The sequence below is a fragment of the Trachinotus anak genome, unplaced genomic scaffold (genome assembly GCF_046630095.1).
Source record: "Trachinotus anak isolate AG129_WGS33_773 ecotype Australia unplaced genomic scaffold, CSIRO_AGI_Tana_v1 ptg000013l, whole genome shotgun sequence".
Classification (NCBI taxonomy): domain Eukaryota; kingdom Metazoa; phylum Chordata; class Actinopteri; order Carangiformes; family Carangidae; genus Trachinotus; species Trachinotus anak.
Window position 1 is genome coordinate 18,202,013 of NW_027273864.1, and position 26,951 is coordinate 18,228,963.

Consider the following 26,951-nt stretch of genomic DNA (forward strand, 5'->3'; position numbering starts at 1 on the left):
AACAAAAGAGAGTTGGTAGGTGTGATATTTTATTGATAAGCGATAAAGAAGCAGAATAACATAAATCACATGGTAAAGAATCATAACAAAATATATATCACAGGTTTGTGAGTTCTATTAATGAAGTGGATGAGGACACATCAATAATATAACTACAAAATGGTGTTAAAAGTAAGGCATAAAATATGATTTCTCAAGTTACACTTCAACTTTTCAATAGTTGAAAATGGATCAAGTACTGTATGTAACTACATCACTATCAGTAAGATCACATACAAACGTTGTCCCCATATAGAGAGTAAATATCCAGACATAGCTTGTGTAAATAACAAACATTGACTCAGCTGTAGTTAAATTAAAAGGCACCCTTCAGGTTGGCTTCCATTCATTTATGGTGATATGAATGTAGTGAGATGAGATGAGTGGACTACAACAGTACTAGTTTGACATTTAGTTCAAGATTTCATTCACATCGCCTGCAGGTCTGATGGACAATTTCAGGTTCAAGTGACCAAAAATGTCCTCAGAGACGACCCACGCTTGTGTGTTTTCAGAGGTAGTCCAGAGGGCAAAAAGAATGTAAAGTCAATGCAGTTGAACAAGAAAACATACATGTCTGTAAATGAACTGAGCTCTTCTGGCAGCAATTTGGTAAACAATGCTGAAATACACAAAATTATTGGGATACAACATATGATCAGTGATAAAATAAGCAAGTTTTTAGTGAAGAAACACTTGATATATACAGTAAATGATGGGTGATATTCAAGTCATGTAATAAACAACTAAGTGATATGTGTCTACCATGCATGATGACACAGGGACGAAATCTAGGAAGATGAAGTATTTGCATTTGTCTTTCAGTTTAAGTGCTGAAATCCTGTCCACCAAAGTCTCAAAAACATTTTTGTAATTACAGACTAGAGGCTGGAAACCTCTTTACTTTAGATTTTTAAAACAAAACAGTTTGGTAATCTATGGAAAAAAATCCTCCAAAATACCAGAATTACTCTATATGACTAGTTGTTTAATTGCTAAATTATGAATAAATGCTAAATTATTACTGATTAATTACATATAAAATAGGCAACTTTCTTCATTAGTTAACCTTAAAGTGTGGGTTCTCCAAAACTACATAAAACGTTTACATTTAACTTTTAGTGCTTCAGTGGTATCTGATCATGCAGGTAGTTTTGGGTAGTTTTTTTTTTAGCACCATGAGCACAACACTGTGACCACATACAAATTTCCACTTTTTCGGATGGTGTTTTGGGGTGTCACAAGAAGTGTCAGAAACAGGTATATTCAAACCTGACCAAATTACACCAAAACTATCTGCATGGCTGGATACCACCAGAGGTCAATGAGAAAATGCTGCGTGTTTTTGTTATTAGGGTGTGATTTTAAAGCAAGTATGCAACTTTTGCAGGAGACCCCACAAATGAAAAGTTTAATTAATAAGCAATAAAACACCCCCCAATTCAATACAGTCAGGGGTTTTCCTGCTACAGCCTCACGCCATTTGATCGGCAATGTTAGCTGACTTTATCACAACATTCTACTTGCGCTACTGTTGTGCCATATTTTAGTATTTAGCATTTACGCATTACTATCACGTTGTGGCTGCAGTGGTCGTTGCTCAACAAAAGTTATTACCTAGCTTTTAACAGCCAATAAGAAATGAAGGTACAACTTTCAGAGACAGGGTTACTGATTCTTGTTGAGTATTAATGAATTACCCAGAATTGATTTGGTAATTTTTACACAAGGTTACTGTGTTGACGGTGTCTTGTTGTTTTCCATAACTGTCATGTATTTCAACACTGTGTGGTTATTTGCTGCCCTTCCTTTCAAATCACATGAATTAAGAGTGTCACACATACAATTTACAGTGTATGAATCTGAAAAAACATGATGTAGTAAAAATGAGAAAGGAGTATCAGACCCAAAAACCAACACAAAAAAAAACAAAACACCAAAAAACCAAGACAAGTATTTCATAGAGAACTACACAAAGTTGTTGTAAACTATCGGCTGCATTTTATTTCCCAGGAGAACAAAACCAAGTCTCACTTCAGCTTTTAACAAATACAGTTTTTAAAAGAAATGACACTGTTGCTTTTATTTTTTACACCGGTAGTAAAAATCCTCTACTGGTGTATGTTTGTTTGTTTGTGTGTAGTCCTGAAAGCCCTTTGCCTGTCTGTGTTGTATATCTGTGCATGAACCAGCGTGTGTGTTTACAGTAAGAGTGTCTGTTTGTGTGTGTGTGTGTGTGTGTGTGTGTGTCACTGCTGATGGAGCGGAGCATTACTTTGTTGGAGATCTTCTGTCTTTTGTGTTACTGAGGTAGAATGAGAGATTAAGAATCTGAGGGTAACTGAGGTTTAAATGAGGTCTTTGTGTCAAGGCATACTGGTAATGTCAAATACAGATCAGAAATGCACAACGAACACAGCACAATAATTATTACTGAGTAGACTGACAACATGTTCCTGAATAGCTTTGTACCTGAGGTTTCAATATGGTGTAAAAGCACTGTAATAGTGAAATCCTGAGTGTGGTAAAATGACTTAGTATAGTATATGTGAAAGTCTGTTTCCAAAGTGAGATATCCATCTCAACCTTTGGATGTTTTTTTTTCTTAAATCAGCTGCTGGTTGGAAGGACACAAAAACCGCATCTCACTGAGGTGATTAACAATCTGAATATGTTTGGTTACATTGACATTTCAGCTATTTTAATCAATGCGAAGAACACAACACCCGCCCCCCCCCAAAGCTGGATATTTCACTTAAGAGTAAAACCTTTCACATCTACTTTCATAATAATGACTTCAGCGCACCATGTTTATATTGAAACATTGCTAAAAATGTCATCACCTTGCTCCCGTTTCATATGAGGATTCCTGACACTTCAGAAACATGTTTCGATAAAATGGTTCAGTTTGGTTCCTTTTTTTTTCCTTTACCCCCCTGCTCATTTTAGCCCGCAAACCTGTCCCCTCTTCACATACCCAGCACACATGCTCATGCACACAGACACACTCATGCTGAGGGGCTCAGGAAAGCAGGCACTCTTAAAGGAATAGTCCAACAATTTAGAAAATACACTTCCTGTGTATTTTCCAAAACGTGAAAACTATAACATTTAAAAAAAAGCCCCATCCAATTCTTCAATGTTAAAAACAGAGATGTTCACCAATCACTTATAGCGAACCAACAAATCAAGGGTTGAGTATTCCATTTGAGAAGAAACCACTTTCTGCAATGATTTTATGTGAATGTGTGTGTATGTGTCTGTGTGTCTGTGTGTGTGTTTCTGAATCCCCATCACAGATAGGAGTCGGATTGTACCCCTGTTTGTTTGAGGCCAAACCTTGAGGTAGGTAGAGAGGTGTCCTATCTACTCCCCTTCCTCCTGTGCTGGAACCTGAGATGACGAGGGCTGTGAGGGCCCCTCCTCAGCCTCTTCTGAAGGGCCCTGGAACAGGCAGGGGACCAAAACCAGTTTGTCTGTTATTGTCTGATGTAGTCTAATGACTCATTATGCGCAAGGTAATGAATCAATACTAGAAAGAACACGAGAATACAAGAATGAGTGTCAAAAAATTTCATTGAGTGATTGCGTGCGGGGAAGTAGGTCCAGCTGTCAGACCTAGAAATGTGAGGAAGATGACGGTTATGTCAGGAAACCAAAAAGACAGAGGAAGAGAGCAGTTAGATCAAGTTTCCCCTCTCTACATTGACTCATTCTTCCCCTTCATGTGCGTGCGACTGAGAAAAGGAGTCTGTCTTAACGGTTTCAGTTTATGAAGCATCTTAACCTCTTTGACAAACTGCTCAGCGGAGAGGATGCGATAAGGCAGACGAGGGGCATCAAGAGAACTGGCCCGCTTTGGTGACAACTGCCAGGCAATGTTTTTCGTTTGAAAAATGAGCAAGATGGCTATGTTTCTGAGAAACACTGGGTGTATATATTCACCAAAACTGGATGTCATGAAAGGATGTTTGGAGGTGTATCTGGGGAATTCAACACTGCCATCTGTGCATTTCCAAGAATTCGTCATATCCTCATGAAGTCAGTTTACATATAGCACACAGAACATGTGCATTGGTTGTTTGCTGTTTACCTCAAATATGCCAAAGCATCAGCAATTTCAGCCATTTTACACAGTATTTTCTTCATATTGTAATCAGTGTCAAATGATTCAGAGGATTTATTTGTCACACACACAAGTAATATGTGTGGTAAAATGCAATGTGGCATGTGCTAAAAGAAATATAAAGGTTAAAAATGCAAGATAAAAAATATGAATATATTCAAAAAAGGTAAAAATGCACATAAGCTACAGGATACATGGAGGACAGAGTTCTCCATCCTGAGGAAAGAAACTTGAGCAGACGCTTAAATATTTTAGTATGATTTTGCATTAAGCTACACTAATACACTATAAATATACATACACATTCAGTTGTATGTTATCACCCCCCTCTGCTCTCTCTTAATAAAAGATAAAGCCAAAAAACTATAATTCTGAAATAAATCATATCTTCATGAAGGTTATAATGTTCTATATTTGTTGAAACTGTTTTAGAGAGGTGCTGATGCAGCTTCATGCTAATTTCGGAGGCTGCTGTTGAATTGTATTACATTACTCTGAGAGCTGTATCCAATATTTTGTCCATCCCATTTATTTCAATAAGGTCGATTAAATAAGAGAAATATCTCTCAGTGTGACGCACTGCATCATTTTTAGCCAGGTATACCTAACAAAGTGGTAACTGGGTGTAAAGTGGTCCTGCTGGAATCAATCAGGACAAGGTTTGTTCGGTGCAGCCTCACTATCAAATCTACAAATGAGTATGTGAATGTCGCTAAGGTTTGATGCGCAACGTAAGCTGTGTGCTTAACACAAGCTTATGATACTCACAGTTAAATGAGATCAACTGTCCAGATCATCACTGTATTGAACAAGCATAGATGTAACTGACATTAGTCAAAAGGTAAACCTGTGACACAAAATGAGATTTCTGTTGAACTGAAGCAGCGGCTGCATTCCTCCACAGTCACTATCTCTCAAAGTGACTTCAGTTTGATGCAATACTAGATTATTTCAAAATATAAAAAAATAAAAAACACTAAAAGGTGATAATGATTTGGCAAATCTGCAGTGGAGGAGCGTTACGTTGTACACGCCCAGGGGCTTAAAGGATTTAATGCTTTATAATGATCTTGAGATTGAACAGACCCACTGCTCAGCTTGTTAGATTATGAGCCATTTGATATAAATTTTACTCAACAGGGAGCGTGGCTCTTAAAGTTAAGCATTTCACTTCATTTCAACGAGCTAAACATAAAAATGCCTCAAGCGTCTCTTAAACACAGACCTTATTTCACACACTTAAAGCTCCATCTAAAGTAGAGCAGTCATTTTTCGGTTGACTTGAGGAAACCTGTGGCTTAAAGTGCTGCATCAAAACAAAACTCGACCACCCTTCTGTCTTTTAAAGATTTCGTTTTCCTCACCTGCTGCTCTTCAGTTACTTCTTGAACTACTTTCTGAGGCTGTGGAGAGAAAGAGGCGACAAAATTAATTAAACATGAAGGCAGAGTAACCCTCAAGGGGCGTACAGCATGCACAGACACCCTGGAGGCTTTGGTCATATATGATATTTTTTTACAATTAACTCCATGATGTCAGTGATTGCTCCATACCCATTTCCTTGGTCGCCCACGCGGTCGTCTCTCCCCAACGGGCTCTACTTTCTGTGGAAGAATAGATGAGGTGGTTAAAAGCGAGGTTCATATATTTTAACAGCAGTTTTCAGTTGAATACTACCGTTTTTTTGAGAGCTTTACAGCAGGTTTTGATCCATAAATTGTATCAATAACAACTAAAAAGGTTATTTGGGAATACTTAGATTTCATTCTACAAGCCCAAACTGCAAAAAAAAAAAAAAACTAGTCTCTTTAGTGATAAACATCTTTTTCTCCATTTCGGATCATCCTTTGAAATATTGATATGTTCAGTAAATGCTTAATTGGGAACTGCATTGGATCCAGCTTCAATGTTGTGCTGATGTGAAAGCTTAGGAAAACATCAACATTTAAGTAGAAGGTTTATGGCATATCTCCTGTCTCTGTCTCCTCTGAGAAATGTCCAGTTTTCCCAAATCTGAAAACACAAACAATGGATTTGTGTGACTGTCATGTCTAATTGCAGGTTCATATGTGAAATACCTCAGATGGTTGCAACAAGTTTAGCAAGTTCAGTTACTCGACTATAATTGTTTCTCAAAAACTAGTGATGTAAAAAAACAACCGCATTTACCTTGTGAGTCTCCTCTATGCCTCTCCCAACAAAACAAACTAATGACAGAAGTGTGTATAAGAAGACCGGTTGATATACAGGGTTATACCGTGTATCTACAACATGTCACAAATGCAACACAGCTCCTGCAAATCCTCTGATTTAAATGTAAAGCTTCCAGCAGGGGCAGTGCAACAACGTTTCCCCCTGAGTCAACAGACTTCTTCAAATCTCAAACCTGAACTTAAAGTGTTGATTTAGCAAAACCACTAAGTGCATCTTTATTATTTGTATAGCGACTAATTCTTCTATGACCATGTAAAAAGCAATGTTGCTGATAATGATGCATTTGAATGCCTGTTTCATAACTTCTGATTGGTTGATTAATTGATGAGTGTATCATAAGAAAAGCAATCAGCAGTTATTTTGATAACTGATTTGCTGCTGAAGTCATTTTTAAAGCATCTTTCCAAATGTAAATATTTGGTGTTTTTCTCAGTTGTATTTGACAATAAATTGAATATCACTGAGTTTTGGAGTGTTGGTTGGCATCAAGCTGCAATTTTTACCAGTTTTCTGGCATGTTACAGACTGAACGAACAAAAAAATAGCAGATTAATCATTAAAAACATCTATAGTTGCAGCCCTAGCATGTCTGCACACCCCCAGTCAATTTAGTCTGATTAAGTGACTTAAAAATGGCTACATACTAAATTCACACTAATACCAAGTTAATAAGGGCAACTTGATTACCGTAATCAGGCAAAGTGATGGAGGAAGAATTTTACATCTTTTACCTGAGAAAGAGAAGCTACACCACAATGTACAAGTACTGCACCATGAGTAAAGTCCTGCATCCAAACATTTACTTGAGTTAAAGTACATACAGTGAGTATTATCATCAAAATGTACTTAATTGTACAATTGTAAAGTAAAATATTCATCACGTAACAACATGTTTGTTACAGTATATACATAATTATTGAGTAATTTTGCTGATGCATTCATGTGTAAGCAGCATTTTAATGTTATAACTGGCTGAGGTGGAGCTTATTTCAACTGTTGAATATATTATTGATATACTTTGTGATATTTTAGAAGAACATAAAATGTTTTGTGTGCAAAATGATAAACTGCAGATGCAGAGTAACTAGTAACTAGAGCTGTCAGTAACAGTACATTTCCCAATGAAAAGTGGAATAAAAGAACAAAGTACCATAAAATGTGAGCAAAGTACGAGGACCTCCAACCTGCAAAGTTCCGTAAATGTACTTTCCACCACTTTGCAGCAGACATGATGTGTTTTAATAGTGTTATAGTGACAGTATTCATAGAAGATTTTTCTATTTCTGTATAAGTCAATCTTTCATTGGTCAGAATAATAATAGCTACCTCTGCACTGACCAGTCCATCTGTGAGCACTGACTAACAGCTTGTCTTTTCTCTATTTTCAGCTGACATTTGGCCTCACCATGTCTGCTGACTGTCTTACAGTGCCCCACAAGAGATAAATCTTTGCATTTCAAGACATATTACTTGCAAAGCTCTCAGAGGCACTAAAAAGATAAATCTGTTGAGATCATATACAGTATGTTATAAACATATAGGCAGCACTTCCATTAGTTGGAAGACAAACATGTTGCCTTTAACTGGCTTCACTAATGATTGTTTCTTTCTTACAATATTTTCTAATCTTAGGATATATATACATTTCTTGTGATTTATCAAAATGTGTAAATAGAGTGTCCAAAAAGGTTTTGACTGGCAAAGTAGATTTGGGTACTGTAGTGCAGAAAGAAGGTGCTGTTACAAATACAAAAGTTAAAGTTCAAATAAATATTTAATATTGTAGGTAGACTGGTCAGTTTCAACCTTCAGTGCAGTTCTGGGGCCTTTGTTCTTGCTGCCTTTCGGTCGTCCTCTTGGTCGCTTTGGAGTTGGTGGTCCAACAGGCTCCTGTAGAGAGAGATGGCATGTGGAGCCAAAATGTTTGCATGAGCTGTTTTCTAAAACCAGGAGATCATTTTTTCGGGTTTACTTTTTAAATTTTTTAATTACTTCCCGATTTAAGGTGAAATGACAAAGCTGCTTGGATTCATCTTTTAAAGACTGAAGTCCTTACCTGCTGCTGTTTCCGTGGCCGACCCCTCCCCCTGCGCGGAGGCTCAGGAGGTGACTGGGCAGTGCTCGGCTGGGGAGACGGCTCTTTGGTCCCACTGTCACTCATGCCTGTGTCTGTCCACCTGCTTTAAAGAGCGTGGGCATCAAAGCCTGGAGGAGCGGCCTCGAGGGCTTAAAGAGGAGAAGACCTGAGTATCAGGAGCTGGAGAAGTGAGCAAAGAAACGTGAAAAAATATTACAACTCTGGAATGCAAAACTGGCAATCCTCTTTGAAGCCGTTAGGATAATCAGGTATACAGTAGAGCTTCAAAAATATTCCTTTTCCTGCAATTACCACAGTGAGTTTTAATCAGTGCCTAATGTATCATTAAAAAGATAATTCAGAACCACACAGGACCCTTTTCCAGGAGCAAGCGTGGGAACTGCTTATGCATAAGCCTTGGCACCAGGTTCATCGGAACACAGTCAGGGGTCTGGCAAATGCAGGGAAACATGAGAGTGGTGTGCAGCGACTAAAAGTAGCACAGATATTCACAACTCAATCTACCATCCAAAATCTGCATCTACTGTACTTTACACTGTCTTTCCATCTGTCCTCTGCGAGGTATTTCTCAATGGGGACGTGCATGTGGTGGGTGTGCTGATGCTGCTACATCTGTTACTGTAAAACTTGTGCCACTAAGACAATAATTTAGCACACACACCCACACACACACACACTACTACTACAACAACTACTACTACATGCAAAATGTTAATGGAAAGAATCACGATAACATGAAATCTGAGATTGCAGTCTATGGTGAACTTTCGTGCTGCAACGATTTGTCATTCCTACCCTGACGATCGGTCAGTTGATTAAAGTTTCAAGCTCAAATGCAAACCATACTGTAGTACTAGCTTCTCAATGTAGAGGATTTATTTGTTATTTGTTTGGTGTGATAGTGAACTGTATCTGAAGGCATCAACTTGGATTTTAGGAAACTGCCATAGACATGTTGTTTATTTACCGTTTTCTGACATTTTCATAGACCAAATGAATAATTGATTTATCTGTCAATAAGATTAATCATCTAGTCAATAAAATGTCAGAAAACAATAAAAAAAAAAAAAAAGCCCCTCAGAGTGATGTCCTCAAATTGCTCGTTTTGTCTGACCAACAACCCAAAACCCGAAGAAGTTCAGTTTACCATCACATAAGATGAAGAAATGCAGCTAATCCTTACATGTGGAAAAACCTCAGACATTTTTGCTAGTAATAATGACAACAATGATTAACTGACTATCAAAACAGCTCATAATAGTCCATTTTCTGTTGGTGGACTAATCGATTAATCAGCTAATAGTTTCAGCTCTAGTCACACTCCAGTGACGTTGTCATGGGCCTGATTAATAACACCCCAGCTGTTAACAGTGTCTATCCTTTTGTCATGGTAACTTCTTAAAAAGGTAATACATTACCGACTTAATTCATTTACTTTTTATTAGGAGAGTAAACAACGCATGCCTATAATAAACCCCCCCCCCCCCCCCTCTCTTTCTAGCACTAATGTCCCAAGGTGGTCGCTCACCATAACGCCCAGCTCTGTAAGGAATGTGCCAAACACTAATTGCCAACGCAGCCTATCAAAACGGCCGCACCGAAGCAGGAAGTCGGGAGTAATTTGAGAAATCTACGTCCTCGTTCAAACGATTTAAAGCCAAATGAGACGCACGACGTCGTCTCGTCGCTTATAAACTCATTTCGGGGGCAACACAACAAGCGTCCTGCACTTCTCCTGCAGCAGCAGACCGTCCGCTCCACCAGTCTGCGTTTGGCAGTCAAGTACGGGACTGAATGTACTTTTTGCATATGGGCGGCAATTGCAACCATAAAAACACATTCTTTTCCAGCCTTTCAAGAAGGTGCGTAAAGCGCCCCTGCAGCGGACCCGTGAACCCAAAGCTCCCAGGCTTTGGTGGAAGTTCGCTGGCACATGTTGACGGCGAGCAGTCGAGGCCATCAGGAGTTTTTAAAGCGTAGAGTCGGCGCTCACTAACACAACATCCCCCTGCTTCCATCACTTGCGCAATCGATCTCAAATGTGTTGGGTTTTTGGAGTGATAACAACAGGTCCGCCGCCGAAATGGATGAACCGAGTGCCAGCGAAGAGCTGCAAAAAAACTTTACCGAGAAGGACAAAAGGCAGGCAACACAGGTGCAAACGCTCTCTCCTTTCGGAGCAGCCACACAACTTACATGCATACATTCAGGCTATAGGCTCCATGTTGAGGCAGAGTAATCCTGTTCATGCAGGCAGCGCCAAATGCAGCACAATGACTGCAGAGGCTGTTGGACTTACCTTGAGTCGGTTCGCAGTTTTACCTGGAAGTTCACACAGTCGGCTCACTTTGCTCCTGCACAACTATGAAAATCTTAGTATATCGACCGTCTCATTGGCTGGAATGAAACGGTAATCTCTCTCTCTCTCTCTCTCTCTCTCTCTCGCTCTCTCTCTCTCTCTCTCTCCCTCCTCCTCTAATCGGAAATGTGTGCGATCCCCTCAGACGTCCAGTCACGAATACCCCAGTTGCAGTATAATGGGGGGTTGTAGCAGAGCAGTATGCATTGCATACTTTCTCTATTAAAGCATGTTTTAAGAAAGGACGAGGGTAGGAGGGTTGAAACAGAGGACCCCGCCCCGAAAAGCTCACCCACTTGAGAGAGGAAAAGAGAGAGGGAGAGAAGGAGACGGGCATCAGACAGGAGCTCGAGTAGAGTCTGGTTCCGGGGTTCCCAAAGTGGGGTCCGGGGGGCTGGGAAGTTCCCCGCAGGCGGGAGGAAAAAGTTTTGCTTCAGTAGAAATGATGGTGAGATCAGACCCATTAGAGCAGAGGTTTCACTCTCCCTGCTGTTATCTCCCCACCTACAGTGTTAGAGATATACTTCTGTAAGTCAGAACAAACGCCAGAAATGTCAAATATATCAAATGTCTGCAAGGCAGCTGCTTGATATGCATTTGTTTAAGGACACATTTACCCCCCGTTTAGTTCATTTATCATCGTGCACTGCATGCAAACATACATTAGGGTTAGGGTTAGAAGCAGTGGAAGAATAGACATATTTGTGCCTCCTGTATAAGCATAAGATGTATTTTCTTTCCATTTTCTTATGCAGAACATGTAAAAAGTTGAATCCCCAGTCCTTTATTCATCTATTTTTTTATTCAATTATTTTCTCTTTTTTTTTGTTTTTATTGTTTTCAAATATTAATGAAGCAAAAATTGGAATTTATATCCTTGAGTGGATATGTGTTTTCAGATAATAATGAATAATTGAATGAGTAATGAATAATTTTGCTGCCTATTTAGGTTTACTGTCAGCTCTGATTTTCAGGCAGTTACTTTGTAAGTTTGCACAAACAGATAAATACAGATGGAAATGTTTGAACCACGGTGAATACACATTCCAGGGACGGCTAAAGCTGGACTTCTCATGGAGTCATGTCAGGTGAGCTTGCTGGCATGAGACCAAAATATAAAGCTTTAAGGTACAAAGATGAAGCCTAGTGCTTGATTTGTACTGTTTACAGTGTCACCTTCATGATGTAATCCTGAAATTCACACACTGAATATTATGCTGTGAAAGCTGAATATTACATTTAGCCCACTGCAAAGAAATCAATCATAATCAATCAGTAAATCTGAATTCAGAAAATGTTTATCTCTTTCAGCCTTCAAATCATTTCTGTGCACGTTAGCATAAGATGTATAAAACAGAATAACAAAGAAATCATTTGCATATTTTTGTAGCAGCATTTATTAAACATTTTAGTCAGCTTTCCCAGAAGCTTTTGGCAACAGTTGCTGAGAACCGGTAGTCATATATGAATTTGATTAGTCACCCACTATAAATATTACTAAATGAAAGTGAACAGAATGACACTAAAATCTTAACTGTCAACCTGCCATTTCCAAATGCTGCGTAAAGCAGGAGGATAATTGGCCATCATTAGTTAGCTGTGGAAATGGTCTACATGGTTAGGTGGAGTGGAGGGGGATTGCATGAGAGAGAATTGTGTGTGAATTGTGTGTGTATCTATGTGTGTGCGTTAGACACAGAGAGTTCAGTGGCCTTCTGCAGGCTGGTGTGTCTGAGATTCGGTTGGACTCTGATCTTGAGGTTTATTTAAGCTGAATTCCGTGGGCTCATCAGGACTGGGTTACAAAAATCCTCCTATAGAACTAGAAAGAATGTGCAGCGCATACAGTTCTGCATAAGGCACAAAGGCATGTCTTTGGAGGTGGGGGCAGGCATCAAAAGACAGGCAGAGAAGGGATTTCTTTAGAGGCTGGGGGCAAAGGAGGTATTTTGGAGCTCCATTCAGTGCCAGGGAGAGGAGGGGAGGCGTTTTGTGGTAAAGGGTCCATTTCCAGTGGATGTTGGGAACTTAAAAACTGCTGCGAACCCCGCACACCTCCTCTGTTATTGGAAGTTAATTAGCTCCAGTCATTGTTCTCTGAACCCGAGGGGCTACAATTAGTTTTGATCCTTAAATCCTTTTAGTTTTTGGTGAATAAATAACAAAAACTGGCAACACTTTACTTTAACTCTGCCTATTTAGCATTTATAGGCAGTACATAAACATTGAAGAAATTGATGACTACATACTATAATGTAATTGTGAGCAGATAGAAGCATTTATTAATGTATCAAGTCAACAACTATAGCTCCTGCTGTGGGCACCCATAAGTGGAGACCAGTGTATAAACCAATAATGAATGACAATATAATGAAACACAGTTGTAATAATAGAAAATGTGTCTTCTGATGAGTACAGTAAATATGTAAAAATAAATGCTTAAAGGTGCTTGCAACTACAACATAGCGTGTTAAAAACAATTTATTAAATGTTTGTATACTGCCTATAAATAGCCTATACTGAATAGTGTGTGTTGAAAGTGAAGTTAAATTTGAACAACAATACATTTTTATGCTAAATCATCTCTGCGTGGTTCTTTGTTTTGCAGCGTACACAATTGTGCTTTGGGAATGTAAATGTTTTTTTTTTTAATACTGTCTGGTGCAACAGGCAGTTCATGAATTTAAATGGCTCTATTGATGCATTTAATGTTAGTTAACTAACTCTTAACTACTTCTCCATGAAGAAGCGTGTCTACCTGCAACGTTTTCTACATCTTTTAACGAAACAAAAACATAAAAATTCATAATAATAAAATATGGTGTAATAAAATGTGATTACACATTTCGCTGTATTATTTGTATTTTTAATTGTAAAAGAAATATCTGAGAAGAACAAAAATGTAAATGGTCAACTGAATAACTGCTCCAGAGGAGTTTCGAAGTGGATTTGATCAGTCCCTTGTTGGATGGCAGCTATCTGTCTCTAAGCCATCTCCATGACCTTCTTGATCCAGTCCACATAGACTGAGACACGGATGAAGATGTTGGGCTGTCCTGGGTGTCCACAGCGCCTCATGGGGATGATCACACCCTCGAGTACCCAGCAGTCCCTGTTCTGACACGCCAAAGGGCCGCCATAGTCTCTCTGCAGACACACAGGAACAACACTCTGGAGTCATTATTTGTCTCTGTTATGACTGACTGTCACTGCTGAGGTTGGAAACATCTTGCAGTCACATCTTGTCCGGTCCACTTCCATTATCCAAATGGCGAATGTGTTTGATTTATAGGAACATATAAATAGCTGTACGGTCTTTGCTTAAAGTGATTTCATCATCAAAAGATTTCCCTCACTATCAGTATTTGCACGTGTATAACACTCTCTCAGCGCTTTATGGAATTATCCTTGGCATTAAAGAAATAGTTTTACATTTTGGGAAACACATATTCACTTTCTTACTGAGAGTTTGATGAGAGGATCAATAACTCTCTCACGCCTGTGTGGTAAACATGGAGCTACAGCGAGCTTAGCTTAGCATAAAGCCTGGAAACAGTTAGCTCACGCTCTGTCCAACATTCACACAACCCACCTAACAGCACGCCTAAGGCTCAAAACCCCCACTTATAACACAATTTGTCATTTTTATACTTCGTTTTTGTATTATTAAATGTAAATATGAAACTAGAGCCAGCACCATAAAAACTGGACAAAACTAACTTCATTCTTTGCACGGCTAAAACAAACTAGGTAAAACGTACTATATTTATAAGTCAAAAGGTGGATTTTGTTACCCGCAGACAGAGACTCAGTGTTTCCCTCTCTTCCCAGCTTTTATGCTAAGCTAAGCTAACCAGCTGCAGGATGCACGTTCATATTAAAAGAGAGTGATATGTCATCTAACTCTCGAGAAGAAAGCAGAAAATGTTGAACTTATTCCTTTAACGTCACTGCACACCAGTAAATGCCAAAGTAAAATGGTCAGCACTGGCACATCCCAGTGACCTAATGGTTAAGATGTATACCATATTAACAACAGCGTCTATGGTTTGGCCTCTGTTTCATGTCTGCACCACTACTGTAACCAATCTGCTGAAGACGAAATGTCAAAATATTAACCTTAAAAAAGAAAATACTCAAGGATTGCAGAAATTCTGCAGCAGCTCAAAATAAAAACTACAAATATTTAACTCAAAAACTGACATTAGAACGTGGACACGGTGCACATGTTTGCATGGACACCTACCTCACAGGCACCTACTCCAGCCTGGAAAGCGTTTGTGCACATCTCATTCTCACGAACACGACCTCTGAAGTATTTGTTGCATTCCTTGTTACTAAGAACTGGTATGTGGGCCACATTAAGGACAGTCTCATCTCCAGTCCCTTGAAAAACAGTGAGGAGAAGGAACAAGTTAGGAGCTAATGTGTTAAGAGAGATGGAGGAAACGAAAAGGAAGGTGGACAGATGTTGAGTGGTTCTGGAAATAGCAACGGCATCTGTTGCTCAACAGTCTGAGTAGCTCTCGCTTTTAAATGCAACATTACTTCAAGGGCAGAAACAAGATGCGTGTCCCAAGGAATCTATTATTAATCACTGCAATAGAAGCGTATTGTAGATGCATGAAGCGCAGCATGTAGTGAATTCAGCGTCAAGTTATCATTTCTAAAGGATTATACTTGCCTCTCGTCTCACCCCATCCTGCGATCTCACAGGTCGTCCCCTCAGCTACAATGTAGCGCTCAGGAGGGAGGCAGATCTGAGAGACACGCTCATTAAACTGGGCAGGGCTACAGAAAGAAGAGGGAGTCAGGAGATTATTGGTATGTCTGAGTGTGTGTGTGTGTGTGTGTGTGTGTGTGTGTGCGCATGCAGAGGACACTTTGACAGTACACACTATTCCAGTTGTAGCATGACCAGCTGAGACTCAGAGGGCCCGCAGACAATCTTGGTGAGAGGGATGGTTTGCACACCGGGCTCTCCTTCTTGTGGATCACGAAAGAGTGTTCCCATCATGGCTGAGTACCCAGGCAGGTCCACGTAGCTGTGAACCCAAGCAAACGAGTAACATGGAAATATAAGTGCTGTGTTCATCCATTGTAGTTTAGCATGTTAGTCTGTTAACGTGCAAATTAGCACATAACACAAAGTGCAGCTGAAGATGATGGGACTGTCATTAGTTTTGTAGGTATTTTGTCATGAACCTGATGATCCAGATAGAGATAATATTACGGAAACACCAAAGTTAGTGCTTTTCTCCCATGGGAGACATGAATGTGTGTATTATATTTCTTGGCAATCCATTCAGTAAAAACCCTATGGTGGCACTAGAGTCAAAGTCAGGGAAATAACGAAACCAAGTAGTCATGGTCTAGACACTGTGGATATCTGTACCAAATTTCATGTCAGTCCAACCAGTAGTTGTTGATATATTTCCATATGGACAAATGGGATAGACCAACATTAGTATCATTGGTAATGCTGCTAGCATGGCTAAAAATGGTTCAAGGCAGCAGAAGCTGACATATCCTGACTTTTAGTTATTAGTGTGGGTTAGTTTTAATCATTTTGTTGGTGGTGACAAAATGTGAACAACTTTACCTATATTTTCATGACAAATCTTGTTTTGCACCTCAGTGTGCAGGATAATGTTTTGGAAATGTTTTCTGCTTATTCTGTCTGCATGCTAGTGGATTTTGGCTGCTTGCAACAGGCAGCTCATGAATTTAAATGACCCTGCTGATGCGCCCCGCTGATGGGTTGTGCTTGAAAAACCTTCAAATAAATAAAGTTTACCAAGAGGAGAAACACTGCTTGGTGCTGATCACCCATCTGGAGTTAACCAGGGATCCTCCACAGAAATGGTTTCCTTTCCTGCACATAGTGGTCAGAGGTCACACACAGCACAACAGAGTGTAATTAACCTGTTCATTACCAAACACCATTGGCTCTAAGACTCACCTGTCTCTGAGGCTCACTGTCCATGGCGAGTTTCCAGGAATCCCATTCACGATACGCATCCTTGACCTCTGGGCACGGTCCTCTCTCTTTCCGCACTCACTAAAGTCACTAACCCTCTCTGTGTTCGCAAAAAGGCGTGAAGAGGAAAGATTAAATATTTTTGTGAAAACACAAGATGCATGTCAACTTGGAAATCGTATTTCATATTCATCCAGACACTAACCTCCTGATTCAGTCAGGGACACTCTTTCTCCAGCTGTTGGAAAACATCAAGAAACAGATTAATCGTTAAATTCGTCAGAAAACAGAAGTTCTGGATGAATTTTGCACAACACAGTGTATAAAACTATGTTAAAGATCTTCAGATAGACAAAGAAAGCAGAGTTCAGTAACTGTACCACACTGTTTGATGGCACAGTAATCAAACTCAGTTTTGGGGTCAGTGGTGTAGCACCAGGGTCCATGCTGGTCCCCATCTGGGTTACGACAGTAGTTCTGTGTCAGATTGGCCTCAGGATGTGTCCTTGGGTTTATCCTGGAATATCACACAGATTGTTTTTCTTAAAGCTACAAGCATCTCATAAATGTCATTCATTAGTGGAAAAAGCAATTGTGATTTTTCTTCTTCAATTTTTCTTATGCAGAAAAGAGTGTACATCCTCTCATATGTAAATTAAATGGATGCTGCCTCCTGGCTGGTGGCACCTTTAAGCAGCTCAAGTCCCAATTTCATACTAAATATTAACTGTGTGCAGTATGTGCTGCATAGTAATCTTTACATTACTATTTTTGCAGTTAGTATTAAAGAAATCAAATAGAAATCTGTTATAACTCATATATTTCTAATACATACAATCAAAACACCACTCTGTGTTTAGCCTCTGTTCTTTAGCCTGTGTGGTAAATCTCCTCAAAAGCCTACAGACTGTGATCTTCTTGTTATTTAAAAAAAAAAAAAATCTGTCTTTGTAAGACTTTAATGGTCAGCGTACTTGGTCCGGTGAGGTGTGTTCACATTCCATCTCTGGCAGGTGATCCCCTTACGGGTTTTGCGGACCATTCCTCGATAGTTTTTTCCATTTTCATGGTAGCAGTCTGAAAAAAGAAATTACTATCATGACAGTGAATTTGACGAATTATGGAATTCAGTGAAAAAAAAAAAACTTTTTAAGAGAACTTATAACATTGACAATTCCTGCCCTCCCAACCGAGGACAGTATGTACGGAGAGTTTAATTCAACAGCCTCATATTGGGATTACAGGACTATGGACAATAGTTTTTGGTCAACTCTGTTGCATTTACAGCAATGTTTATTACAGTTAGATTTTTTATTATATTATATTATTATCATAGCTGTCTGTAAAATAAAAAACATCCTCCTACCAGCAAAGCTAAGCCAAGCAGCTGCTGGCTGGGCATCTAACTCACGGCAAGAAAGCAAATAAGCTAAAGACCAAATTAAAATGGAGCCTTGTCAAAAATTTGGGTTGGGGGTTTGCATTGGAGTTGGCTTGCATTCATGACCTCTATTTCCAGAATCCTGGTTACAGCAGCCCTGCATGTCCCTGTGTAATATTACATTACAACATGGCCTCATCTTTATCCAGTGTTGGCAGTAATCTATAGTATTCACTGAATATATCTTTTTTTTTTAAATCTAAAATCTAAAACAAGGGGGTTTACCCTCTGCTTCTATGTCGTCTGCACAGCGTTTGATCTGTAGGCAGAGAGCAGTCCTCATCTCTGGCACAGATGTGAAGCACCAGGGAGCCTCCGACCCATCTGGATTACGACAGTAGTTCTCCTCCAAACCCCTTGTTGAGTAGCAACATGCAGTCAGTTTACACAATGCATTAACTGACCTGCTACGGAGACATCCTATATTGACCTAGCCCCTCTAATTTAGATATATCAAGATTACACCAACATTTCTTGTAATTTCTACTAAAGTAAGATGACTGAAAAGCTCATAATCGATTTTGTCATGATTAATGATCACTGTGTCACAAATAAGTTTAATATTCATTTCACATCCATATTACGCGAGAGCTTTTTAATGTGCACTTTCTGACAATCTATCATCTACTGTCAACTGTCAGCAGAGAAATAAGATCACAGGAAAATTCACTGCAATGACATATTGGCATTAATATTCATGTGTGAGGCACACAGAGCACTTTCAAACTAAAAGGCAATGAGTGAAGGAAGTGACCCCAAAGTACTTTCACCTTTCAAACAAACTCATCTTCTTTTCCTTCCTCCATCATGCTGTATTTTTGTTTGCTTACTTGCATTCGTATGTGTTAGGGTAGAAGGGATGCTCATGAGGATACTGGGCATCCCACCGCTGGCAGGGGATACCCGATGTTGTCTCGTTGACTTTACCACGGTAATCCTCCCCACGGCCGCGGAAACAGTTGGTAGTGAAGCTGGAGCGCTGCCGTTTCTCAACACGGACCTCAGCTGGGCAGAAGAAGCAAATTGAGCAGGAAATACATTAGTGCTACAGGTATTATTTGGATAAAACAGAGGTTGATGGGTAGTTGATGTGGGCCCACTGAGCAGGACTCTTCACCAATGAATGAAGAGAGGAGATTTTGTGGATATTGCAATTAATACTGAATTTAAAAAGAATCTTGGTGAGGTATTTCTTTCAGCCCAGCCTGTTTCAGCAGCAATATCCCTGTACTTCCAAAATGATAACATGGAATGACTGGGTCTATAAACTACAGACTAGCCGTGCTGTCAGACTGAATATGTTAATGTGGAACTATTTAACAAATACGATTAAACTGTTTTCTTTTTGTAAGTCCTTAACTATGTAAGAATAATTCCTACCCTGGTGTGATAAGAACAGGATGATTGTGCAGCTGAATCCAAATAATGAAATTAAACTGAGAGTAAAATGTATCTATTTTATAAATATATGAAATGTGACACAAAATGTGACACTGAAAAGGTTAAAGTGAGGATTTTATACTTTTGTCCTCAAATTATCTTGTGATCCTGTAGGTCAGTGATCTTAGTTTGGTTATCCCAGCCTATTTTTAAAATAAAATTAACGCACACATACATACAAAAGAACATATGTAGTATTCTTTTTATATATTTTTGTGGCTGATTATGATAGTGAGAATTGATTTGGAGAGGTTTTTTTTTTTTTTTTTTCCCTGCTTCACCACATGATGGTGCTATCTTACAGACTTTCAGGCTAAAGCGATCTCTGCTCTCATTGGAAATACCCATGTTGCCAGTCTCATCTTGCACAACTCATGTCGTAATTTTGGAGAAAACACTGATTGCCCTGGTTTGGCATCAGATTTATTTATTTATGTTCTCAAGCTAAAAGTTAAGCATTTGATTGTGTTTGGCGTGTAATTTCTTAAATATTAAACATAGTAGCCCCAACTTCAAAGTTGTTAAAATCAAAAGTATTGATTTATATATAATTTTATATTTAACGAAACAAATAACAAACAAGTACAAAATGTTTACTTCCTTCTATCATAGCTTTGAATTTCATTGTTATGTATATTTTTACAATAACTGTAGTATTACTACTCCCACTACTACTGAAAACTAATGAACTCAAAACTATATCACAGTTTCAAATAAGCTGTAGCCTATAAAAAGAAATTAAATTAAATCATATGAATTAACCTGACACCCTTGAGACAATGTATAATTTTGTAACATTTCAACAGGTTATTACTTGAGCTTCAACAATCTGACTCGTTCTTTTTAATCCTAACATTTAGTTGGTTTACTAACTGTTGGTTGAATACTTGTGGAATTGTTGAATATTAGTTGAGCATCAGAAAGGTCAATAGTGAAATGTTACAAACGCTCTGTAAATTCTCAGTAGGTGGACTATCCAAATAAAGTGCGACCCACGTCTGAAATGTCTCAGAATTTGGGAGGTAATTTGCACAAACAACAAAAAGGTGATTTTTCTAAATTTAATTACAGTGACTTAATGAGACTCCCTAATTCCACTGTATCTCCTTAATGCCGCGGTAATCGACTCAATCTAGCCCAGCTCACAAACTAATGACAAAAACTAAACAGGGAAAACAAACACGAAGGCTGAATCCAACAAACCTATGCTATGATACAACACATCATCATTCAGTCATTGGATAATTAATCATTACATCTATAAACTGTGATATAATAGTCAACTGTGTTGTTTTGCTCAACTACCTGTCCAAAACCCAAATACATTTAATTTACTATCATAGAACATAACAGACTGGGAGAAGTTTTTAACCCATTGTTCCAACTCTAATCTTATTATGAGCATTTCTAATAGTGCCACTGTAACAAAAGCACCATCTTACTGCACTTGCTGATTTCGCAGTTCTCTCTCTCCACCTCAGGATCTGTGGTGTAACACCAGGGCACCGGCGAGGCATCAGGGTTACGGCAATAGTTATCATCTAAACTCTTATCAGGATACCTAAAAAAAATACATATGAGCCGTTTTTTTATGTCCACAATAACAAAACAAAGCACTAGCAGGGCTGCATCAGCAGAATGTGCTGTGTGGCATTTACATGTCAGTAAGTTCACATTATGAATTTCATCTGGTGAATCATGTGACAGGTAATGTGGTAATGAATGCACGAGTACTTTTCAGGCTGGTAGATGTGCTGGTGAGGGTACTGCTGGTCCCATCTCTGACACTCTCTGCCACTCACAGTGTGGTCGACCTGCCCTCTGTAGTCCTCTCCATTACATGTGATACATACCTCTGCAAACAAAACCACAGACGCGGTGTTAGAGTCAGAGGTGCGACAAGTGAGAAAAAGGAAAGAAAAGATCACACATACAGAAAAACTTCACTTTACAGGTCCCGTCATTTCAAAGTAATCTCCTTTAAAGGAACTAATAATTTTTTGGGAAGATTGCTGGAGAAGACTGTGTAATTTGTTGCTAATTACAGGGAAAATTAAGTCTGTTGAATTGGTACACTTGTTAATTACAACCTTCTTTTACTAAAGTAAACATCAGTGCACTTAACTCAACTGAACATGCAAAAATATTAAAAAATGTCTTTCTATGTGTATAACTAGGAAGCATACTCAACAAATAAATGAATATTTATTTGGGTATAACTCATGATTAAAACCAAAGAGATTCTTTCAAGGAAATTCATCTAGAAATCTACAACCATGTATTAACTGCACTCAAGTACATATTAATTCAATTTTTTCTTAAAAACTCAGTGTCTGTACTTTCTCTAAATATAGTCTAGATTGTTTGTATAATTAGTAGGACATTACATAGAAAACTCCTAGGAAATTACTGAGAAACCTCAGGACCCATAAATAAAGTATCACCCATCACACTTGCTTCGTGCATGGATATGAACAGCATGTACCGTCTTTGCACTGGGGAATATTGCAGCTTTCATAGCGTCGCTCAGGATCCGTGGTGTAGCACCAGGGACCAATGCGATCCCCATCTGGATTCCTGCAGTAGTTCAACTCCAAGCCATTAGCAGCTGTGGGAGTCCACCTGAGACAGACCAAGAGTTTTACAGTGAGTGATGGACTCTTACATTTATTATACAGAGGAGTCAGACGGTCATTAGGACGCATTTCTGATGTGTTGGCTCTGTAGTCCAGCACACTTGATTCTGACCGTAAGGTTGAAGTGAGTGTTTAAATCCACTTCAAATAAACAGTATAGGACTCAGACAGGAAGTAAGTGGACAAATTAACATGAACTTAAATCTAGCAGTCACACCTTTGCACCTCTCTGACCACTGTTTAATTCACTTCACCGTATGCCTCCTGGAACTGCCGTCTGCGACCAGCTTTGATTTCATTCTGCTGTATCCTGCACATCTCCCACCCACCTCCCCTCCATGGTCACCTCTGCTCTACCTCCTCTTTGCACATTTTCCTCATTAGAGGCCAGTGTTGCCACCGAGGGCTAACTGTAACGTGTAGTATTCCCACTGCATGTCCATTCCGGTCTCCCTAGGTCAAGGACGCGTCTTTTCTCCCATTCACCCCTCTCACTGAGATGATGTGTCAAAGCTTCTACGTGTGCGCTGGACCCAATTCCCACTAACCTCCTTCAAGCCGTATCTCCCACCATTAAATGGCAGTAACCAACAATAACACATGTGATGCAGGCTTCACTGGCTTCGAGAACATTTCCAAATGCTTTCTAACAGGCTATGGTAGCTCCTCTGCTCAAAAAGCCCTCACGTGACCCTGCTCAAATGGAGAACTATTGACCGGTCTCACTACTCCCATTTTTATCTGAGTGTAGTGAAAGGGCGGTTTTCAAGTAGGTCTCAGAATTCCTCTCATGGAGTGACCTCCTTGATCCAAATCAGTTGGGTTTTAAGAGTGGTCACTACACTGAAACGGCTCTGTTGTCTGTTAAAGCTTGAGACCACCTAGAGCTGCAGCTCAGTCCATGGTTCTTGTTTTGCTGGATCCATCAGCAGCCTTTGATACAGTGAACCACCACATCCCGCTGTCTGTACTCTCTGACATGGGCGTCTCTCGCAAAGCACTTTCTTGATTTATAATCCTATCTCACTCCTTTTGATATGCAGACGACACCCAACTATACCTGTCATTCCTGCCAGAGGACCCCAGGGTCTCTGCGTGGATCTCAGCTTGTCTCTCTGACATAGCCACATGGATAAAGGAATGCCACCTTCAACTAAACCTCTAAGACTGAACTAGACCCTCCGCAACCAAACAACAGGACAAGGTCAGAGATTCATAATCACTGATGTTTAATTAATCATTATTTCTGTCCAGATGGACTCAGCTGCTACTTACTTTCTCTGACCTGTTGCACAGTTCAACATTTGGATGATTAGGTATTAAAGCAGCTATGAGGCTTTCACTGTTCATCCAGTATGAATATGAACACCTTTAAAAATCTATCCTCATGGTTGTTTTATTTCAAACTCAATGTGCTCAAACAATGTCTTAAAACCTTCTGACTGCACTGTATGAAAGACTTCATGACTCCTCAGAAGATGTGTCTCACCTGTGATCATGAGGAAACTTGGACCACCACTGTTGGCAGGTGAGACCGCTTTTTGTGGTGAACACCTTCCCTCGATAGTCTTCCCCTTTCCCCACGATGCACTTTCTGACATAGACTTCACAATGAAAACAGCCGATTATATAACTCCAGTACTGACACATCAAACTGATCTCTGTACCTTCACACAGTGTGAGTGCATGTGAATCTCACCCTTCTTCTCGTAAAGGTCACAGTTTACATTTCTCTTCACCTCTGCGTTGCTGCCATCACCCACCCAGGGCAGGTGCTTACAGGTGACAGTCGGACGAGTCTCATAGTTGAATGCTCTGGTGGTGAGGTATATTTTCATGTCAAAGGTTCATACATTAAGTTTGTTAGTTAATGTATTTTGTTTTATTAAATAAAAAGACATTTCGGGTTTGTGATGATAATTCAGCCTTATAACAACAAAAGTTCAACCTGTAGTAATAACATTAATTGACATTAATTAATAGCTGAGACCTGGGAATGTCCCAGTCCCCATCACAATTTACAGACTGACTTCCTGTTTCAGCTTTGACCCACAGTGTTTGTAAGAGCCAAAATAAGAAAGGTGATGTGCTAATAAATGTTGATTCCACAAGACTGTGTTATGAGTAATTAACTGTTGTTGCTAAAATTGATGTAGAATTAGTTATAAGGTTTCTGTCAGTGTGATGCTCCACTTCTTTTATCAATCATGTCATGGTTGACAGCTCTTAGATGGGGGTGGAATTAACTGAGCAAGAGGATAACAAATGTTTTTGGTTTTTTTCCCTTTTTTTGGTAGCTAACATTCATGTCAATTACCAGCCTCTGAAGATTTCCTCAGTGTCAGAATCAATACATTTACATATATTTTAACTCAGTAGTAGTGGTTATATATAACAATACTGAGTGTTTTCCTGTGCAATGAGGGATTATTAATGATATTTTTTGTACGCTTACTGCCAGTTTTACCTCGAAATAAAGTGTTTTAGATAACCTTGTTAAAATGTTTGTTTGTTTACACCCTGTCTGCTTGTCTGACTGCTTATTTCTTGCCCTGCTGGACTTAATTGTAGTGAATTTGTCACAGGCCCAGACCTCAGAAAATTACTTTGTTGACTACAATGTTCTCATAACTGGTAGAAATAATTGTCAAACCATTATTTGTGATAAACTGGATTTATTATCTATATTGAAAGATCCCTTTGTTTGGTCTTTGTAGCTATTTTTATCAGGGTGGACCCATCTCATGGATTATTATTCCTTCTAGAAGATAGGTTCACAACATCTGGCCTCACAGCTGTATATTAATAACTTACAAACATTTGAAACTACATCATTAATAATTTCCTTCAAAATTTGAAAACATCTGCAACCCTAAATTAATGGTTTTCCACTTCATGACATGACTTACACTTGCAAACTATAGCAATGAATAGTTTGCAAAACAGTCTAATCAAAAGGTTCCTTAAAAGCTTTTGACCATATCACATGATTTTCCTCAGCAGAGGAAGTTTGCCCAGTGAGAAGTCCTTAAAATGCTTAGATAAATGTATATTTAAAAAATGCATTTCCACGAAAACTGAGCAAACTCTATCTGCTGGTGAAGATCGTGTGATATGACTGAAAGCTACTGAACAGCTATTACTGTAACACGAGCTGGGATTGTTTTGTCAGCTTATGCTTCTGAGGTCAAGAATAAGCTTTTAGTCTGATCGGTGAACGGGTCTGGCCCTGATGCTCTGTGGCTCAACTGAGTCTCAAATGAAATATATTATATCACAACAGTTACGGAGCTCTTTACAGGTCTGTAATGTTTCAGTAATAGAAAATTAACACAAGTTAAGTCATGAGAAACAAATCATAAACCTGTTTTTTTTGTGGCGTCATTGAGGAAAACGGTGCTTAGTAATGATCACACCCTGCTGTATTAGGTTATTTCAGGTTGATACCTGCAGTCCAGTGACTGTGAGCAGCGAGTGGCACAGTCCTCCAGGTTCAGCCCCGGTAACATCAGCACTCGTGCTGAGTTCCAGGAGGTAGGAACCAGTTCTCTGCCCTCGGAGCGCTGGAAGTCATTCAGAGGACTGCGGTACCCTGTTTATACATAACAGAACCAGAACCACAGTTTTCTTTCAGGCCTGTATCTATACCCAGTGCAGGGGCTAACTGAACTTGGACCAACTGCATCATTTGGGACCAAGCCTGCACACATACAACCTTTGGACCAAGAGACCAACAGCTGCAGGTTTGTGAGACCAGAAAAAGCTTTTGAGAGCAACATATCTGGTTACTGAAACAAACAACCACGACTGGTATTACTGCCACAGCCACTGCCACTACAACAATCACCAGTATGTATTTATACAGAACTAAACTTAATTACATAGTAATCCTTGTACTCACAAAAAATACCAAAAAGAAAACTTGTTCGTTGTATTTTAGGAATTTCTTCATTTTCGTAGTTTAATCTATAATCTTAGGAGGCACTTACTTGACAGTGTTTTACTCAAAATCTGCTGCCAAAACACACGTTGAAATCAAAACACCATTGTCCTCATAACAATACAGATGATTATAACTTTGAGTCACTGAAAACTAAAACAGAGATCATAAAATGTTCTTACCAGTGACCAGCCCGACTGTAAGGAGAACACAGCACAGCAGCAGTTTCATTGTTTGTGGTCTGTGGTAGATAAAGACTCTTTTATAATACTGGATAGAAGTGTTACCACAGACTGAGATCCTTTAGTTTTTTTAGTTTCGTTTTTTTAAAAGATCAACGTTATGAAAGAGAAGAATCCCCCTCAGTGTTCAGAAGGAGTTTGGAAATCCACTCAGGAAACAAGAAAACACAACCACCCACACGCCAACCCTGCTCTTGCTCAAACAGAGGCCCTAATCCCCAAAACACAGCCGATCAATATCATTAATCATTAATGAAGAGTGGCACATCGGCCCTTGTTCGTGTGCTTCTTTCCATTAAACTGTGTTCAATGTACCTGACGATTAAAACCAAATATCCTGCACAAAACACAGACGTCTGGTTGGATTTTAATTCGCTGCCATAATAAAAGCACTTCTCCAAACAAACGCTAGACGTCAGTAGAATAATTTCCAGAG

The 26,951-nt window shown here is 39.3% G+C and overlaps 1 protein-coding gene across 1 annotated transcript; it reads right to left on the bottom strand.

Annotated features, from left to right (window-relative positions):
- Positions 1–16: 16 nt before the first annotated feature.
- On the bottom strand, positions 17–26,807 carry mst1 (macrophage stimulating 1). Its single transcript, XM_071495605.1, has 23 exons — positions 26,456–26,807; positions 25,781–25,925; positions 24,033–24,148; positions 23,823–23,937; positions 22,183–22,319; positions 21,432–21,552; positions 21,140–21,258; positions 19,088–19,262; positions 18,483–18,613; positions 17,791–17,893; positions 17,197–17,333; positions 17,022–17,054; positions 16,799–16,916; positions 16,634–16,711; positions 15,735–15,881; positions 15,521–15,627; positions 15,083–15,222; positions 10,777–13,983; positions 8,436–8,636; positions 8,186–8,269; positions 5,719–5,769; positions 5,530–5,568; positions 17–3,483 (listed from the first exon to the last, which is right to left on the bottom strand). Exons 1-18 carry the CDS (start codon positions 26,502–26,504, stop codon positions 13,822–13,824), a joined length of 2,133 nt encoding a protein of 710 aa, XP_071351706.1. The 5' UTR covers positions 26,505–26,807; the 3' UTR covers positions 17–3,483; positions 5,530–5,568; positions 5,719–5,769; positions 8,186–8,269; positions 8,436–8,636; positions 10,777–13,821.
- Positions 26,808–26,951: the final 144 nt, after the last annotated feature.